This window comes from Xenopus laevis, chromosome 8L (assembly GCF_017654675.1).
Source record: "Xenopus laevis strain J_2021 chromosome 8L, Xenopus_laevis_v10.1, whole genome shotgun sequence".
In the NCBI taxonomy this organism is placed as follows: domain Eukaryota; kingdom Metazoa; phylum Chordata; class Amphibia; order Anura; family Pipidae; genus Xenopus; species Xenopus laevis.
In genome coordinates this window covers 1,456,277-1,477,576 of record NC_054385.1, presented here as the reverse complement: position 1 = coordinate 1,477,576, position 21,300 = coordinate 1,456,277, and the positions used below count along the sequence as shown (strand labels likewise).

At 43.1% G+C, this 21,300-nt stretch overlaps 1 protein-coding gene across 1 annotated transcript; it reads right to left on the bottom strand.

The window, feature by feature from the left end:
* Positions 1-243: 243 nt before the first annotated feature.
* ccn1l.L (cellular communication network factor 1 like L homeolog) lies at positions 244-10,880 on the bottom strand. The gene is given in 5 exon segments (NM_001091541.1): positions 244-1,961; positions 2,255-2,448; positions 2,900-3,271; positions 3,939-4,152; positions 10,681-10,880. Coding segments are annotated over 5 exon segments (1,158 nt in total). The 5' UTR covers positions 10,756-10,880; the 3' UTR covers positions 244-1,658.
* Positions 10,881-21,300: the final 10,420 nt, after the last annotated feature.

The window sequence follows — 21,300 nt, the reverse complement described above, 5'->3', positions numbered from 1 at the left end:
ATATATATATATTATATATATATATATATATATATATATATATATATATATATATATATATATATATATATATATAAATAAATAATAGCTTTAAGGGGGACAGATCAGGGTATGACAGGAATTGTGTCATGTATAGGTCAGAGGCTGAACCCTAAATCCAATCTTTCTGCATAATATACTGTATTCTTAGAGCTGACCAATGAAACGTGTCGCTTGCGTATAAAAAAAAAACTCAAGTCGTCATTTTCCTTTAAAAGTAGAAAATCTTGTAATACTGCCAAATACAGAGTCAGGTATATATTAAATCACAGTTCTACAGGAATTTGTTTATCACATGCAAACACCATCTCAGGAAGATTCTCCCGGTAAATTTCTCATCACAAAATGTTTTCCTGTGAATACAGGGAAATAAGTACATGACCATTAGAGTAAAAAAGCATCAACTTCTACCTGGATGGGGGGGTAAAAAAAAATATATCTCTTCTTTAATATATTATATACACCTTTAAATGGGCAGTGCATGAAGAATGAAGCCTTTGATTGTTATTTGTATGTACAGATGAGTAATGACTGAAATAAGAGAAGAGAGGCCACTGGGGGTCGTATGGACATCTCCCAAGCCCAGCAGTGGACTACATCCCCTATGTACATAAAGCAGTATTTGTTTCTGTACAAAGTGCTGAGTGGGTGTTGGTAGAGGCTGCAAAGGTAATGGGGGGGGGGGGGTTGAGGAAAAGGCTGCTGTCCTGGGGGGGGGACGATTCATATTCTTTCAAGTTTCAGTCGTTGCATCCAGACCAGCAGCTTCTAAGCTGAAGGCCTCGTCTAAGTTCTATTAGGGAAGCTCTCGTGCTCCCTGGAATCCTGCTCAATAAAAGCAGCAGCTCGTCGGGACCAGCATCAAGAACGTCTGCAAAGTCCAAGGGACCTCATTGTTCACCAAATCTACAAAGTGCTTGTAGCATCGTTATCTCTGCATGGAGACAGGACTACACTACAAAGCCACCATTGTCTCAGTAAGAACCGGTCAATCAATTCAGCATAAATTTCTTTCTGTGCTAAATCAATTTCACCATGGAAGACTACTCTAACAACTGGTTTAACAGTGTGTGTTCAATGAATATCCGATGGGTATCCCCTCCACTCTCTGACTAACTGGGACCTCACAAACACATCTTTCTCTCTACCACAGCAGACAGAAGGTCTGCCTTTCGGTAGGGCGTCTACAAGACAGGCATCTTTAGATGATAGCCTACCCTACGTCCATCCTGCAGAATGCTTCATCACTTTGAGTAATTCCCTATGGGAGATCATTCAGTTGCATCTACAGCCATGAAAAGTACGTCATGATATGACTATAAGGCCAAACTGGGGGCAGCTGCATCCTACAATGACTGACTTGTTAAGGCTCAGGGCTGGCTGAAGACATTAGTTGAGCTCCCTTACATTCCTCTACTATGACTATGCCTGGGGCAAGCGTCGGATCAGTTCCACATTGGGTATATTATGCAGCAGTTTGAGATTATGTGAAACTCTAGTCCTTGTGGACCTCTCTCCTGCCAGGCTCGACACACCAGTCCCAGGGAGCTACAAACACCCCTGGGGTGAAAGTGTTCTTTGCTTAGGGTGTCATGTTCCTTGACCACCACCCTTAAGGCTCAGTCCTTGAATTTGTGGATGTCGTTGTGTAGCCGATAGTGGGGGTAGGAGAGTTCGCTGTGATAGGGGCAGTCCTGGTGGCACTTGCACTTTTGCACCCACATCATGCTCTTTTGGAAAGTGTCTCCATCCTCGCAGCGGAAGCGGACACGCATGGTCCTTGTCTTGGAAGGGGTGCAGCAGCGGCCATCAGTGCAGGAACCGCAGTACAGGGGCTTGTATTGGCGCACACTGGTACAGCCGGCGTATGGTATATGCACAGCTTGTTTGGCTTTCTTGGTGCGAACACACTTCTTTCCATTCTAGTAACAGACACAAAGATGTCATTTATACATTTCATCACCAAGAAAATAGTAGCAGCACTTTCACTTGGTAGCTCAATGGCCGAAACCGATAGAACCATGATATAAACTCCTTTAGCTGCCAATATGAATAACCCCATGACTGGGAGCTGGCAGTTTATCCACATCATTATACATGTTATTCCCTGCCCTCCCTCACATACTCATCAGGTTCAAGTTGACTAACTATCCCCCCCCCCAGCTACAGCTTGTTAGAGTGTATAGTACGGAGGGCATCAGACAAAGGTTCATACCTTGGACATCGTAGGAAATGGATCTTGGCAAGGTCGGATTTCACACAGACGGGTCTCCTTCATAAGCTTACAATGGGGGTTATCATTGGTGATCCTGGTGGAGACTCCCATGTTGCAGGATTTAGAGCACTGAGACCATTCTGTAGTTTGGATGGCACAGGTTGTCTTGCCCGGATGTGGCAGAGGAGCCAGCCCTGTAGCACAACACAAACAACATGTTTCAGTACTGGAGTCAATTAGAAATAAATGCTTTCTGGTCACTACTGGAAACACCGTCAGGGCAAAGGTTCCCCAAAACAAACACTGCTTTATATTCAGCACTCAAATAGTTCTGCCAGGGCAACCGCCCTAATTACCTCCCAGTGACATCAATCCCCCCATACAGAGTAAACAGAGCTGTGACATGTTTCCCCTTAGAGCCGGATTGGTATGGCTGGATGGATACTGGGGGGAGCATGGGCTCGATGCTCGGGTTCAGGGAGTTGCTATAAGAGGTACGAGTGGTATGTAGTACAATGTAGCGCTTCTGCTATTTACATATTTCCATTGCTCCAAAAGGTCTGGAGAAATCATCTCAACAAGGAAACAATAAAGACAATAAATCACAATTAATGATGCAACGTCACTGCCACTGCTCCTACTCACCATTTTCCACCCTGAATCCATTTCTGACCAAGCTGATCAGCTCGTTACTTGACACCGGCTCAATATCTGCCAGCTCTCCAATCTCTTCAGATGACCTTACTGGGTCTTCTCCATCTCCTGTGGTGGTGTCTCCCGAGTCCTCGGATATGTGATTGCTGTCACACTGCCACACCTCACAGCATTGCCCTGGCACCTTCACCAGCCTGGGGTTAATGCAGTCCACACCAGGCAATGCCATCTCCTGGGGGCACAAGGGCATGCAGCCCACCACCCCGTCCATACAGGTGCACTGGTGCTTGCAGTTGGGCTGAAAGTTCTCCCCGTTCTGGTAGATCTGACCAAAGAACTCACACGGCCGCCCTTCTGACTTTGCTGCGAGTAGAAGAGAAAGATGGTGAGCAAAGGCTCACTACTTCACACTACTATTATACAATGTTTGCCAAAGAGAAGTGCTTGTTTTTTAGCAGTAGCCATTCACCCTTATCAGTTTAAATCTGGTGAGAAGATAAACTGTTTATTTCTTCTCTTCCTTGGTACTGGCAGATGATCAGTGCCAAGGGCCGCGCCAGACAATTATTGCGCTCAGAGGAGCCAACTTATTTACACTTATAAGCAAGCATATTTATATGATGGCTCCATGGAAGCCTTGCCAGGTGTGCTATTGTCTAGAATTACCTCTGTTCTGAGCAAACAATTCAGGCGATGCCAACAAAAAGGAGCTAGAGGTCAAACAAAAGCTTATCAGGTTCAACCTTAGACTAATCGCTTGTGATGGGTAATTTATACCGACATGTCTCAACGGGATCGCACCTTCATGTGGGTCACTAGCTGAGCTGAATGAATGGAGCCAGTTGCAGAAATGCCTGGGAACATGCAAACCATGGGCAGAACTCCAAAATAGACTTTCACTGCCCTTATTGCAGTACTGAGCTCATTCTAATTCCCAGTGCTGCCGGTGGATACAGTGCACCCCATATTGGGTTTGTGGGAGCAAACAGTCTGTATTCAGAGACAAATAAGAGGAAACTGAGGGTCTCACCTCGGCAGATGCCCCTGGGAGAGAAAGGGTCGGCGCCATAGTCACAGTGCAAGCCCTTGATGTGATCACACGGATGGTTCAGTCCACAGTCCTGATTATACTGACGGGCACAGACTTTGCAGCACCCGCAGGAATCCGTCAGCAGGCTGATGCCAGGAGGGCACGATTGGACTTCTTTAGGGCACACACACTGAGTTGGGCAGGAGGCTTCCATCTGGAAAAACAATTGTAACGTGTTACTAAATCTGCATTTACATAATAACAGGAGCACCCATTGGCTGTTGCACACATACAGACATATCTACTTAAGCCTCACACTCTAAAGGTGGTCATACACATAGAGATCTGCTTGGATCTCTCCCCACATTGAGGTGGGCAATATTGGGATGATCCAATCCTGGGCCCAGATGTGGTCCTCGTTCCAATGGGATTTTTAACCCTGCCAACTTTCGGGCCAGATATCGATCAGGGAAGCCCGTCAGAGGGCCCCACACAAGAGCCAATAATTTTCCGTCTCGGTCTGTTGGCAGCTTTTATCAACCCATGTATGGCCAGCTTAAGCCCCGACTGTGGCCTCCCAGCATGCATCTCACCAGCAGGTGGACAGCCAAGGCTGACACCAGAGGGTGTGTATTATTCTTGTGGCACAGAGCGGCTGTACATAACTAATGCCTGCAGTGTGCCAAGAGTAATTTCCCGCCTGATAATCCTCCAATTACAGCAAATTCCTGCACAAACAGCCAAGGGCTGATGAAAACAGGTGGTCACGTGCCCAACATGAGTCACTCCAAATGCCACAAGGCTTGGCAAGGCTGCCAGATACCGGACAGGCCAAGAACTGTGGCGGCACAAGGAACAGAGGCCTATTTCACTGCGGGAGTTGGGATAACCAGTTTATTCCTGGAAGAGGGAAAAAGGCATTTCAGATTTTTGTGCGTGTGTAATTGAACTACACAGCTCCCTCTTCATCCAAAATAGAAGCCAAAGTGTTTTCCAGCAAACGCCAAAGCTATAAATACTGAGGCTATGAACAGGCCTTTAAATAGGTATAAATAGAATTAAACCACATTTCCCTGCTAAGGCTTGTGCTTAAAATGAAAGGTTTCTGGCTGCCCTTAAAGTTCATATTTTTCTTCGGGAACCTCAATTCAGTTGCTCTGGAATGTAATGGGATTGCACTATTTGTTTCCTTCACATCACCTTTATACCTGCTTTTAGGGAACCAATACATTGAGAATAACCATTCAGCTGCTACAGTACAACCCCAAGGCAGTTCCACCATCTTGGATTGGTTACTAGGTTCAGTTTGGACTGTGGTGAATGTATGAAATGTACTGTACATGACATGTATGCTCCACCACTAACTACTGGGATAGAGACAACAGGGGAACCTTCTCAGAAATACCCTCCTGGGGAATGTATTTACTAATAAGAACATGGCTGGGTCACACCAATAACAGGTGCCCCCAAACTGATTCTGTGTCCTGTGCTCTGCATTACAGGCAGATTTTAATAGAGGCTTAGAGGGGCTAAGACTTCCTAAAACTACATAATACATTTGCTACAATGCAAAGGACAGAGGTATTATACTTGGAATTGAGCCTCCATTTATCCTGCTGTGTGTTCTGGGTATTATACATGGAATTGGCTCTGTATTTATCTGCTGTGTGTTCTGGGGTATTATACATGGAATTGACACTGTATTTATCTGCTGTGTGTTCTGGGTATTATACATGGAATTGGCACTGTATTTATCTGCTGTGTGTTCTGGGTATTATACATGGAATTGGCACTGTATTTATCTGCTGTGTGTTCTGGGTATTATACATGGAATTGGCACTGTATTTATCTGCTGTGTGTTCTGGGGTATTATACATGGAATTGGCACTGTATTTATCTGCTGTGTGTTCTGGGGTATTATACATGGAATTGTCCCTGTATTTATCTGCTGTGTGTTCTGGGGTATTATACATGGAATTGGCACTGTATTTATCTGCTGTGTGTTCTGGGGTATTATACATGGAATTGACACTGTATTTATCTGCTGTGTGTTCTGGGTATTATACATGGAATTGGCACTGTATTTATCTGCTGTGTGTTCTGGGTATTATACATGGAATTGGCACTGTATTTATCTGCTGTGTGTTCTGGGGTATTATACATGGAATTGGCACTGTATTTATCTGCTGTGTGTTCTGGGGTATTATACATGGAATTGGCCCTGTATTTATCTGCTGTGTGTTCTGGGTATTATACATGGAATTGGCACTGTATTTATCTGCTGTGTGTTCTGGGGTATTATACATGGAATTGGCACTGTATTTATCTGCTGTGTGTTCTGGGGTATTATACATGGAATTGGCACTGTATTTATCTGCTGTGTGTTCTGGGGTATTACACATGGAATTGGCACTGTATTTATCTGCTGTGTGTTCTGGGTATTATACATGGAATTGGCACTGTATTTATCTGCTGTGTGTTCTGGGGTATTATACATGGAATTGGCACTGTATTTATCTGCTGTGTGTTCTGGGGTATTATACATGGAATTGGCACTGTATTTATCCTACTGTGTGTTCTGGGGTATTATACATGGAATTGGCACTGTATTTATCCTACTGTGTGTTCTGGGGTATTATATATGGAATTAGCCCTGTATTTATCTGCTGTGTGTTCTGGGTATTATACATGGAATTGGCACTGTATTTATCTGCTGTGTGTTCTGGGGTATTATACATGGAATTGGCCCTGTATTTATCTGCTGTGTGTTCTGGGTATTATACATGGAATTGGTCCTGTATTTATCCTGCTGTGTGTTCTGGGGTATTATACATGGAATTGGCACTGTATTTATCCTACTGTGTGTTCTGGGGTATTATACATGGAATTGGCACTGTATTTATCCTACTGTGTGTTCTGGGGTATTATATATGGAATTAGCCCTGTATTTATCTGCTGTGTGTTCTGGGGTATTATACATGGAATTGGCACTGTATTTATCTGCTGTGTGTTCTGGGGTATTATACATGGAATTGGCACTGTATTTATCTGCTGTGTGTTCTGGGGTATTATACATGGAATTGGCACTGTATTTATCCTACTGTGTGTTCTGGGGTATTATACATGGAATTGGCACTGTATTTATCCTGCTGTGTGTTCTGGGTATTATACATGGAATTGGCCCTGTATTTATCTGCTGTGTGTTCTGGGGTATTATACATGGAATTGGCCCTGTATTTATCTGCTGTGTGTTCTGGGTATTATACATGGAATTGGTCCTGTATTTATCCTGCTGTGTGTTCTGGGGTATTATACATGGAATTGGCACTGTATTTATCTGCTGTGTGTTCTGGGGTATTATACATGGAATTGGCACTGTATTTATCTGCTGTGTGTTCTGGGGTATTATACATGGAATTACAGTTTACCTTTTGATTTGCCACGGTAGGACCTTATATTAACAATTGGGCCCAGCAAGTGTGTGCTGCTGTAGCTCTAGATGGACCAGAAGACCGTATAGTAAATGCGCACACCAAAAGACCGGAGCAAAGAGAGATCACTTAACTGCCACTCGGAATGTTGGAATCTAAACAGATTCTCTTGAGGGGAAAAGGAATATAAACAGAGCGCTTATTCTTTTCCTTTAACATCCCCAGGAACAAGAACTAGAGGCTTTTCACGTTGGCTTTTTATCTCTCCTGGTATTTCCTCACAGCCACCCACCTTGTGCCGGATAACTGGAACCCCCATTGCTCTCTCTCACTCTCGGTCTCTCTCTCTCCAGAACCTAAGGGCCCATCTGCCCCCGCAATCTCTTATCTTGTTGTTATCTCTGCAGGTGAATTCTTCATTCGGTGCTCATGTTATTATGGCCTCTAGTTTTATGGATATTGCCGCTCGTTAGGAAGTGACATTTCCTGGGGTTATAAAGGCACAATACAATGTTGGGTGGTTCTTGGCAACTACAAGTGCAGATATTCGGCACCCTACAAACACAAAGTCTGTGGCTGAGTAAGTGGGATATAGATTAGGGCAAGTGTTCTCCGGGCCACTTATTGCCAATGGTGATCCCTCAATCTCCAAGAGAACCTTCCTACAACCTTCCCACCATGGAAGAGATTTACTCCTGGGCAAGAGGTCTATGTGCATGGAAACCTATAAGAGGGGTTTATGTGGGTGATGAACCACTGAAGAGTAAGTTGGCCAAACAGAGAAAGGCCTTGGAACCCTGCAGCGTTGGCATCTCCCGGGCACAGAGACCCTTTCTCTATGACGACATGCAACGACTGTGCAACGGAAAAAGCCTTCAGGCTCCCCGGCCGGCCCCCTCCCTCTCCGTCAGCTCCACAAGGAATGCAGGATCTACAGGGTGGGATGTTTTTTCCTTGTGAAATTCATAAAGGAAGGAATAAAAGTGAAATGCGATCTGTGCATGTGATGGGGAGAAATAATAAACGCAGCGAGCTGCAGGAATGGGGGTGAGGCCACAGAGTGTACAAACGCACAATGACGCCGTCTGATGGTGCCGCCTGGTTAAACAAGTGCAGGGAAATCCTCACGCCAGCCACACTCTCCCCTCTCAGCACCACTTTCCTCCCTTCCCCAATTATTTACACCACTCATAATGTCATAGCTATTGCCCCATGTTGGGGGAAATAGCCACAATGTGGCTCTGAATCACCCCCCCCCATGGAAAGTGTTAGAAACATTAGCCCAGAACATTCCTTGCCCATATGATTGCTTTATACATAAGGGTGGGAGCTGCCAAATTGTTTCCCTTTAGCCCAGTACAATTCCTTCCCCATATAATAGTTTTTATACATAGGGGTGGGAGCTGCCCTATTGTTTCTGTTTAGCCCAGAACATTCCTTCCCCATATAATTGCTTTTATACATAGGGGTGGGAGCTGCCATATTGTTTACCTTTAGCCCAGAACATTCCTTCCCCATATAATTGTTTTTATACATCGGGGTGGGTGCTGCCATATTGTTTCCCTTTAGCCCAGAACATTCCTTCCCCATATAATAGTTTTAAACATAGGGGTGGAAGCTGCCATATTGTTTCCCTTTAGCCCAGAACATTCCTTCCCCATATAATACTTTTTATACATAGGGGTGGGAGCTGCCATATTGTTTCCCTTTAGCCCAGAACATTCCTTCCCCATATAATAGTTTTTATACATAGGGGTGGGAGCTGCCATATTGTTTCTGTTTAGCCCAGAACATTCCTTCCTCATATAATTGCTTTTATACTTAGGGGTGGGAGCTGCCATATTGTTTCCCTTTAGCCCAGAACATTCCTTCCCCATATAATAGTTTTTATACATAGGGGTGGGAGCTGCCATATTGTTTCTGTTTAGCCCAGAACATTCCTTCCCCATATGATTGCTTTTATACATAGGGGTGGAAGCTGCCATATTGTTTCCCTTTAGCCCAGAACATTCCTTCCCCATATAATTGTTTTTATACATAGCGGTGGGAGCTGCCATATTGTTTCCCTTTAGCCCAGAACATTCCTTCCCCATATAATAGTTTTTATACATAGTGATGGGAGCTGCCATATTGTTTCCCTTTAGCCCAGAACATTCCTTCCCCATATAATAGTTTTAAACATAGGGGTGGAAGCTGCCATATTGTTTCCCTTTAGCCCAGAACATTCCTTCCCCATATAATAGTTTTTATACATAGGGGTGGGAGCTGCCATATTGTTTCTATTTAGCCCAGAACATTCCTTCCTCATATAATTGCTTTTATACTTAGGGGTGGGAGCTGCCATATCGTTTCCCTTTAGCCAGAACATTCCTTCCCCATAAAATTGTTTTTATACATAATGATGGGAGCTGCCATATTGTTTCTATTTAGCCCAGAACATTCCTTCCCCATATAATAGTTTTTATACATAGTGATGGGAGCTGCCATATTGTTTCCCTTTAGCCCAGAACATTCCTTCCCCATATAATAGTTTTTATACATAGGGGTGGGAGCTGCCATATTGTTTCCCTTTAGCCCAGAACATTCCTTCTCTGTATATTTGTATTTACACTGAAGGAAGGGAGCAGCTATATATTTTGTTAAGACCACACTGTATGCAGTTTTGCTTTAATGTATTTATGAGTAGGGCGGGAGCTGCCATATTGCATTGCTGAGCTGTGTGCCGCCTGCAGTATAGTAGTATAGAGTAGCTACCAGTTTACAGGCTACACCCCCCTGACAACAAAGAGCAGAATAAACACAGTTATGCACCCCCTGCACACACACAAGCAAGGCTGCACGGGGTTAATAAGAAATAATAAGAGGCTGTGCCCGTGGCTATGGGGCTGGGGTGGCTCCCAATGAGCAGACTTTGAAGTAGAAGATGAGAGGATGAGAAGAAAGCTTTTCATTGGCTCAGGGCAAAGCTATAAAGCTCCACAGAATGGGACAATTGTTAGCCAAGGCCTGAGAGTTTGGGGTGCAAAGCTGAGTGCAGACGAGTGGGTGTGGGATACACACGGGTCAGACTACACTGGCACAAGTTCTACATTAACCTCTTCATTCTACACTTACTGCCCATACTGACACTTTCACTATAAACTGCCGCCTTCCCAGGGCAAGCAGCATGGCAGCTCCAAGCAGTGCTCATTTAATAGACATTAATATACAGGTGAGTATCAACAGGAATAATAGAGGGAACATATGAAGCATTCAGGGGCCACATGACAGATAGAAATGGTGGTAATTGGGGGTAGGGAGGAGTCACTCACCAGTTTGCCAGAGGTACCAGTGCAGATGAGGGCCGCCAGCTGAAGGAGTGGCAGGAGGGCAGCCAGGCTTCTCATCCCAATGACAGGCAGCAGGTCACACACACACATGATAGATATAGATATATAGAATAAGATCTCTCTTCCTTCTCTCTCTCTTGGGTTCCAGGATCAGGGATCCTCAGTCAGTCTGTGAGTCTGAGAGTCTGTGAGTCTGAGTCAGGTTTGGGGCAGGGGAGGTGGGTGACGGCTATTACTGTTCATTGACAAAGTCACACAGGGTCCCGGCTATTTAAAGGGCCTCCGTGGCCACGCCCACTCCCTCCCAAGGGATCCGCCTCTCTTGGCTGCTCTGCTTGGCACGTGCTGAGACAGTCTCGCTGCTGCCTCTACTGGCGGATATTCACACTGCGGCTCACTGCTGCCTAAACCTTCTTTTTGCTGTTTGGCACCTCTCCCTGGAAGGTTTAATAACGCCTCAAAGCTCCAATTTTGCTAATACAATCAACACCTAAATTAATGACATCCTTGCGGATTATGATAAACAGATTCTGCTGATTGGAGAAACATTCCAGAGGATATATTGCCAAAGAAACATCCTATTTACAAGTTATGCTGAATTCAGAAAGCCACTTAGATGACTGGTGAAACGTCTTCAACGGGGAAAAAAAAGCACAGCAAGTCCAGTTGATTTGACTTAATTCTACAGATATACCATGATCTGGAAGAATGAGAATCTTCATTATTATTATCATTGTATATATATATATAACAGCAACCTCAGCGCACTGTGTACAGGGACAGAGAAGAGTTAAATCCCATTCAGTTTTATCACCACTTTCACGGCTGCTGTAGGGAGCAGAGACCTGGGATTTATACACAGAACTGGCAGATACATTAGACAATTACAAGAAAGGGCCGGATGCCTGTTAATAACACAAGACAAGGCTGCATCCCCCTCTCTGCTCTGCCACCCATGAAACAGACATCTTTATTTTAGCATTGACTTGGCTGCAATTTTGGGTATTTTTGCCACAAGATGGGCAGAGGGAGAGGCTTCCCCTTAGTTATTGGCACGGCGGCTAGAAATAAAAGAAGCAGCAAATGCGCCAGGGGTGAAAGATTTACAGAACAGTCGCTCCCAGATCTTGTTTCTCTATTGCCCAGGGTTATTTCGGAGGTGCTGGCACAATAATATGCCCTGTTTGTTGCAACGGGTCAGGGAGATGTATCTGTATCGATCCCACAATAAACATTATAGTTACATAGTTACATGCCTCAGGGCACAAAGTAGCCCATGCACACAAAGATGTGCTTGATCAACCTGACAGTTTCATTCTGAACTCCACATATGACATTTGGTAATCAGGGATGGAGCCAAGCGGCGTATTTAGCAAAAGGTGATACAATTAACCCCCTAAAGACAGACAAAATAACTTCTGATACACAGCTGGTCACATGAGGACACAGGCAAGGACTATGAGATTGCCACATCTGCCAGTGCACTGAGACACAGCACTCGAAGGGTTAACATATTCAGCATAGGGAGGGGGGTCATATCCCTTATGAAAATGCAAGTGAGATGTGGCCAGAGATAAATAATAATAATTAAGGATGCACCCGGGATTCAGCCAGAGTTCGGCCCTTTTCAGCAGGATTCAGATTCAGCCGATATTAATCCAAATCCTGATTTGCATACCGTAAGTCAATTAGGGGCGGGGAGGGAAATCAAATAACTTTTTATCACAAAACAAGGAAGTAAAAAATGTTTTTTCCACTTTTTCCCCTTCCTGTCCCTAATTTGCATAAGGAAATTAGGATTTGGTTGGGTAGTCGAATCTTTCATGAAGAATTCAGGGATTCGTTTGATTCTGTGCATCCCTGGTATTAATATTAATATAAATTAATGTCAGCGACTGATCCTACGCTCCACATTCTTTATACTCATTGGGGTGATATGACTTAATGGTGACTAACTGGCACCTCTCTCTCTCTTTTGCCGGAGGCTTTTCCCAATTTTAGGCTTGTCAGTAATGCTGGGGTGGGGGTGTTGGATCAGATCCCTCAGTGGGTGAGTCACAGGTTTCAGCGATACCTTCCCTAAATTTCCGGGCGGTTCAATGAGCCTTAGATCTTTTTCTATGGAATATAATTCACTCTGCCAGGAGAGATAGATCTAAGAGAAGAGCCTGAGGATCAGCCGACCCTTATAATAGAAATCTCCCCGGCTCCACTAATATTCCCATTCATGTCTGCACTATGGGATGATTAAGCCCCTCCGGAACTGGCTGAATCCCCCCTATAAGATATGAGAGCAGAGGCATAACTATATATTACTGTCAAATTACTATTCAGAACCCCAACATTTCTAGAAGCTCACCTGTTTTACCAATACTTATTAAAATTGTATATGAATTAGGGCCTTATGGGGCCCCTATACCTCTTGGGCCCCCCTGCAGCCGCTGGGTCTGCTTCCTCTGTATGAGAGATCTGATTGGCTGCACCCGGGACTATGTGACTAAAGAAGACAGTGGGAGTTTATATGAATACAGGTGTTGCTGTTCCCATTCTTACCACTAGAGTAACAAATGGCTGTTACCTGAGCATGGTGACAAGGTGTAGCCCTGGGTGATGTACTCACATAGTAAACTACAACTCCCAGCACCACACTGACCACAAGGGCATGAAGAGAGATATAGAAAATACAAAACAATAATGATAATAATACAAATGATTCCATTTCATATTGATAAGAAAGGACATGATGGAAGGGCACAATATAAACAGAGAGTTCCCAGCATGCAGCAGTGCTCTATTTATAAGGGGAGGGCATGGGCACCCTTAGCTAGGGGCAAACACATGAACAAGCCCCCCTGGTATAATAGAGACCCAGTATATGAGAGGAATGGGCGTGTCTTGTCCCTGCAGCTCACATGTACGACTGCTCATGTCACATACAGGAATGGGAGACATTGGTTTCCTCTATGATTAGTTCATCACAATTAAGGGCTGAGGGCATCACTGGGCTATGCCAAGTATTTGTTGCAGAAGGGACCTGGAATGTCCCCCCAGATGACGAGATGGGCCCCCCATAGGCAGATACGAGAGTCCCTGTGTAATGTGAATGTACCGCTGTCTATTTCCACTCTCTCTATTGTTCCCTCAGGAAGTCTGAATCACACGATAAACGTCCCAGCACCGATTCAGATAGGCTTTCCTAATATAGGGGGTTTTTGGGTTTACATATTAGACATTCCTGATTGCAAAATGAATGCAAGGAACGGCAATGAGCAGGAAAAGATATCCAGACCCCATGATTGATGACATACACTGTACAATCCAATTGCCCAATACAAAGATCTCACACTTACTTATTATATACAAATGACGCAGCACGGATTGGCATATATTGTTATTAAGGCCACATAACCCCCCAGTGACTTCTAAAATCCATATCATTTACAGTAGGGGGTACATTATCCCTTATAATACATGAGTGATACTCAGAGTTCCCTGTATAACTCAGCCTGCAGCCTTGTGTCTTTATATGGTCACAGAACAACCCCTCAGTGACTTCTAATATCCTTATCATTTACAGTAGGGGGTACATTATCCCTTATAATACATGAGTGATACTCAGAGTTCCCTGTATAACTCAGCCTGTAGCCTTGTGTCTTTATATGGTCACAGAACAACCCCTCAGTGACTTCTAATATCCTTATCATTTACAGTAGGGGGTACATTATCCTTATAATACATGAGTGATACTCAGAGTTCACTGTATAACTCAGCCTGTAGCCTTGTGTCTTTATATGGTCACAGAACAACCCCTCAGTGACTTCTAATATCCTTATCATTTACAGTAGGGGGTACATTATCCCTTATAATACATGAGTGATACTCAGAGTTCCCTGTATAACTCAGCCTGCAGCCTTGTGTCTTTATATGGTCACAGAACAACCCCTCAGTGACTTCTAATATCCTTATCATTTACAGTAGGGGGTACATTATCCCTTATAATACATGAGTGATACTCAGAGTTCCCTGTATAACTCAGCCTGCAGCCTTGTGCCTTTATATGGTCACAGAACAACCCCTCAGTGACTTCTAATATCCTTATCATTTACAGTAGGGGGTACATTATCCCTTATAATACATGAGTGATACTCAGAGTTCCCTGTATAACTCAGCCTGCAGCCTTGTGCCTTTATATGGTCACAGAACAACCCCTCAGTGACTTCTAATATCCTTATCATTTACAGTAGGGGGTACATTATCCCTTATAATACATGAGTGATACTCAGAGTTCCCTGTATAACTCAGCCTGCAGCCTTGTGCCTTTATATGGTCACAGAACAACCCCTCAGTGACTTCTAATATCCTTATCATTTACAGTAGGGGGTACATTATCCTTATAATACATGAGTGATACTCAGAGTTCCCTGTATAACTCAGCCTGCAGCCTTGTGCCTTTATATGGTCACAGAACAACCCCTCAGTGACTTCTAATATCCTTATCATTTACAGTAGGGGGTACATTATCCTTTTCCACTGCTGTTTTTATATAAACTATACAGTGGATAAAGAGAAGCCATTGTACCCTCATTCCTGGGCATATAGTTTCCTATTGTTGCAGTTTTAAAGACACAGTTGACTCCACACTAATTGCTGTTACTATTTCACTCTGGAGGATACGGCTCAGAGAATGGGCCTGGGTTCTGTTCCAGTAGCTTCCAGCAAAGAGCTCATGGGCCTGGTTGTGCCTCATTGTAGCAAGACAAAAAGCTTGGGGTCCTAGTTAGGCTGGGGAATAACTAAAGGACAAGTATCTGTAAGATGTAGGAGCCTGTGTAAAAGACAAACAGTTGTTCCAGTGAAGGATAAGACTCATATTTTTGTCCTTAGGTGCCTTAAATGTCTCAACTGAAAAAGATCTCAGAGGACTTCTCCAAAGAACCGTTCCCTGTGATCTGCCAGAGGTGAATCCAATGCACTAAAGTCTTCTCATACAGTCTGGAAACTCAGCCCAACTGCATCCAACGTCGGGATACGAGAGGTGGGTCACATCTTTCACTTCATCTCATTCATGGGCACGATGGTGATGTCTTCAAGGGGTTGTTCACCTTAGTATGATGCAGAGAGGGATACTCTGAGACCATTTGCAATTGGTTTTCATTTTTTATTATTTGTGGTTTTTGGGTTATTTAGCTTTTTATTCAGCAGCTCTCCAGTTTGTAATTTCATTCCCCTAGAACCAATCACTGACTTGAATAAGAGACTGGGATATGAATAGAAGAGGCTTGAGTAGAAAGATGAGTAATAAAAAGTAACAATAGCAATACATTTGTAGCCTTACAGAGCATTTGTTTTTTAGATGGGGTCAGCGACCCCCATTTGAAAGCTGGAAAGAGTCAGAAGAAGAAGGCAAAGCAATCAAAAACTATATAAAAATAAATAAATAATGAAGACCAATTGAAAAGTTGATTCGAATGGGCCATTCTATAAGGTAACTAAAAGTGACTAGTAGCTCAGAAGACTAATATGGTGAAATAGCAAATATATCTCATGGGCCCTGTGACTGCCTGGTGCTTGTTATGGCTCATGTTCTCTTCTGACATAGAGATAATAATGGACGAGACATTTCCTAATGGGGATGGATGTGTCCAACTCTAACTCACTGTTATAATAACGTCCAGCCCCAGCGTGGCCCTGTATTACCCGCCCAGCCCTAAGCCCTTGTTAGTGGAACGACTGCAGATTTCTTTGCCCCATTGAGCAGTTTAGGAAAACTGTCGTTTATAGATCCTTCCTGGCAGAGCGGCAGTTGCGAGAGACATTTATGGGTCTGGATAATGTTACTTGCCATCGGCCCTGCGGCTTGTTCAAATGAATGCTGAGCTGTGCCTTTACTGGAATCCATCGAGCCGACCCCGTGTTGAGGAAGGGAACTGGCACTTGAGGTGATTAACCATTTCACTTCTCTGCCCTGTCTTCTTCACATGGCATGGACTTTTTTGGTTCTTCACCATATATATATATAATACACAAAAGCCATGAATATCTTGTAAATTATATCCTTATAAACAATGAGTTCTGATGTCATCAGTTATAAACGGTGAGTAGTGATGTCATTTCTGTCACATGACTCACTGAAATTTGTGTATTATAATAAATAAAGTACCCCCAGTTGCAAAATATGAGGATATTAGAAGTTACCTCGGAGTTCCATGACCTGTATAAAAGCCTTCGTCCTCGTGTTTTTATATGGTCATGTGACTCCTCGGTAACTTATAATATCCTTATATTAAACAAGAGGGGGTACTTTATTCACTATATAATACCTTATCTGTCAGTTACTCCTCTAGCTGAAGCTACATTGCATCCATTAGTCTTTTCAGGCCTCCTCCATAAGGCTGAATTTTATGTTAGTACAGGTAAGGGATCTGCTATCTGGAAACCCATCTGGCAGAAAGCTCTGAATTACAGAAAGGCCGTCTCCCATTGATTGCATTATAATCAAATAATCCACATTTGTAAAACTGATTTCACTGCACTGAAGCAGCAGGCCCCCCAGTCTGATGTTGTATCTGGAAAATAGCAAACCCGAGTGTTCTGTATAACAGGTCCCATACCTATATAAAGGAGCTTATTTAAATGTAGTGGATTTTCTGCTGTATACAAAGGCATTGGTTCCAGTTCCAGTAGTAAAATCCAAAAGAGGTCCCACCATAGGCTTGGCACTTAGATATAGAATTCAGAGCCCCCAGCTGACACTTAGAAGGAAGGTTCAATTCTTACTATTTGGCATTAGAATTGCTTTAGTTCAGCTTCTCCCAGGGACGTCTGCAGTTGCTAATCGGCTGCTCCTGGGTTCAGTTTGCATGTTATTAGGCTACTGTAATATCTTCAGATGAGCTGGCTTCCACACTAAAGACTGGGATACATCACTATACTAGGGATGCACTCAATCCTCTATTTTGGATACTATATAGTATACTATACACTATACTATACACTATACTATACACTACACTATACTATACACTATACTATACACTATACTATACACTACACTATACTATACACTATACAATACTATACACTATACTATATACTATACACTATACTATATATTATACACTATACTATACACTATACAATACTATACACTATACTATACACTACACTATACTATACACTATACTATACACTATACAATACTATACACTATACTATATACTATACACTATACTATATATTATACACTATACTATACACTATACTATACACTATACTATATACTATACACTATACTATACACTATACTATACGCTATACTTTATACTATACACTGTACAAAACACAATACTATATACTATACACACTATACAATACTATAAACTATACAATACACAATACTATATAGTATACACTATACAATACACAATACTATATAGTATACACTATACAATACACAATACTATATACTATACACTATACAATACACAATACTATATACTATACAATACACAATACTATATACTATACACTATACAATACACAATACTATATACTATACACTATACAATACACAATACACAATACTATACACTATACAATACACAATACTATATAGTATACACTATACAATACACAATACTATATACTATACACTATACAATACACAATACTATATACTATACACTATACAATACACAATACTATATACTATACACTATACAATACACAATACTATATACTATACACTATACTATATCAGAAACAGACTCGGATTCCTTTATTTCCTAACCAAAGGACAAGGTGTCACTGGGGGCCGATCACAAGGTTTGTTCATACATACAATTTATTATTATTGTACCAATTATTTCAACTGGTTTCCAACCTTGCAGGTTTTGTACTAGTTGAGCACATAAAGTAATAGTAACATGAATTTGTATTAGTTGGTTTGTATATGAGGACTGTATATGATACAGTATTATTGACTCATCTCTCCCAATTTAATGTGCATATGTGAGGGCATCAGTATGTTAATTCAGGCCAAGTACACTTTTATAAAAGAGTTTTTAATACTGGGTTACATATTGACCCACTTATGTAACAGTCACCCTGCTATAGTTCCAGGGGTAGCCAAGACACAAACTGACCTTCAGAAACATTGGGGTGTCATCCTGCTATAGTTCCAGGGGTACCCAGGGTACAAATAAGCACTCACCCCAAATCTCCCCCTAACTGGCCTTCAGACTGGGCCCCTTAGCTCATAACAAGGTTACAGATATATAGAAACATTGGGGTAACAGTCACCCTGCTATAGTTCCAGGGGTACCCAGGGTACAAATAAGTACTCACCCCAAATCTCCCCCTAACTGACCTTCAGACTGGGCCCCCTTAGCTCATAACAAGGTTACAGATATATAGAAACATTGGGGTGTCACCCTGCTATAGTTCCAGGGGTACCCAGGGTACAAATAAACACTCACCCCAAATCTCCCCCTAACTGACCTTCAGACTGGGCCCCCTTAGCTCATAACAAGGTTACAGATATATAGAAACATTGGGGTGTCACCCTGCTATAGTTCCAGGGGTACCCAGGGTACAAATAAACACTCACCCCAAATCTCCCCCTAACTGACCTTCAGACTGGGCCCCTTAGCTCATAACAAGGTTACAGATATATAGAAACATTGGGGTGTCACCCTGCTATAGTTCCAGGGGTACCCAGGGTACAAATAAACACTCACCCCAAATCTCCCCTTAACTGACCTTCAGACTGGGCCCCCTTAGCTCATAACAAGGTTACAGATATATAGAAACATTGGGGTGTCACCCTGCTATAGTTCCAGGGGTACCCAGGGCAGAAATAAGCACTCACCCCAAATCTCCCCCTAACTGACCTTCAGACTGGGCCCCCTTTCTCATAACAAGGTTACAGATATATAGAAACATTGGGGTGTCACCCTGCTATAGTTCCAGGGGTACCCAGGGTACAAATAAACACTCACCCCAAATCTCCCCTAACTGACCTTCAGACTGGGCCCCCTTAGCTCATAACATGGTTACAGATATATAGAAACATTGGGGTAACAGTCGGAGGGATGGTTCCTGGGTTTGACTCTCAGCAGGGTACTATTATAATAACAATAATAATAATAATAATAACATCAGGTGAGTTACAAATGAAAGTTTGGGAGACAGAAAGTGTCTGGAGTTTATTTAGTTCCACGTCAGAATGTGAATGTGTGTTGTTTGAACACAAGTAGGACAAACAGACGCAGGACATCTCTTGCTTAACCTTACACTCAAGATGATGTTTTTGCTGAGACCTGAATGTTTCTGTTGCCGAGGATGAAAGAGCCCTGGAAACAAGGGGCTGATTTTCCGGCTCCCAGTCCCACAGGCCAATGTAAACTCAAGCTTCGCTCCAACTTTCCAACTTCCTCTCCTGCCAGAAAGCATGCGAGTTATGCCGAGAATGTGCTCACACTGGGTTACACTGCTGCCTTGTTCTCACCACATTCTTCTTACCAGTTACATACACTTATATAACCCACATGTGACAGCTCCTCAGTACATAAGCTGCTCCGGGGCCCCCCAATGCATCATAACAGCTTGGCCAATCCGCCGACACTCATTGGTCCTGTTGATGTTGAACTTGTATTTATCAATTCCCAATAAATCAGCATTGCCCTTCATTGTGCAAAATGGTTACATACAGGGGGGCACGGCATCAGCCACATTGTACAGAGTCTATTATTTTACAAAACAAAGACACAATTGCAATGAAATGTCACAGTTCCTGACTGCCCCATACACTTGCCCGTTCCCATGAGGACAGTAGATGAGTAACACTCTGGCACCAGGCGGCACAAATATGTCTGACTCTCAAGATAACAACTCCCTGCAGCTTCCAGGATAAATATTGGGATATAGCGATGCCGGCATGAGAGAGGAACTGAGCAGGGCATGTGTCACAACTGATTTTACGAAATCGTTGCCTATAAAAATAAAAGCCCTTCTTTGAAGCTGATGGTAATTCAGGATTAATTCGGGTAGATGCGGTCTCTGTGCAGGGGATACAGCCGGTTCACTGCTAAGGACCTTGGAGAGCTCTGTGAAGTGCAAGTCAATGTAGTCCCCATGCACTACCTCTTTAATACATATTCCAGACACTTCCCTATAGAAATTGACACCTATGAACTCACCTTTGAAATATCCTTTCACTTCCCTGGGACCTTAAGGATCATAGAGTCAGACTTGCAGGACAGAACTCAATGTACTACTATGGGAAGAGTGCCGCCCAAATGAAAGCAGAGACTGATGCCATCAATTGAATTCATTAAAGGACCATTTACTGAACTAAGACTTTTCCGTATTGGGCTTTTTGACGGCAAAAATCCAAATAAGTTGTGGGGAAAAAAAGCATAACTTTTCTGGGATTTATCAAACGACAAAACGGAGACTAAATCTGAAATTACTCCAGCTAAAAACGTTGAAATCATGTAGAAGTCAATGGCAGATGTCCAATGTGGAACTGGGGAGGGCAGCTCTTCAGGGCTGAAACATCAGGGGCCCACACACACCAGCTCCGAGCCCCTGGCCCCCTCT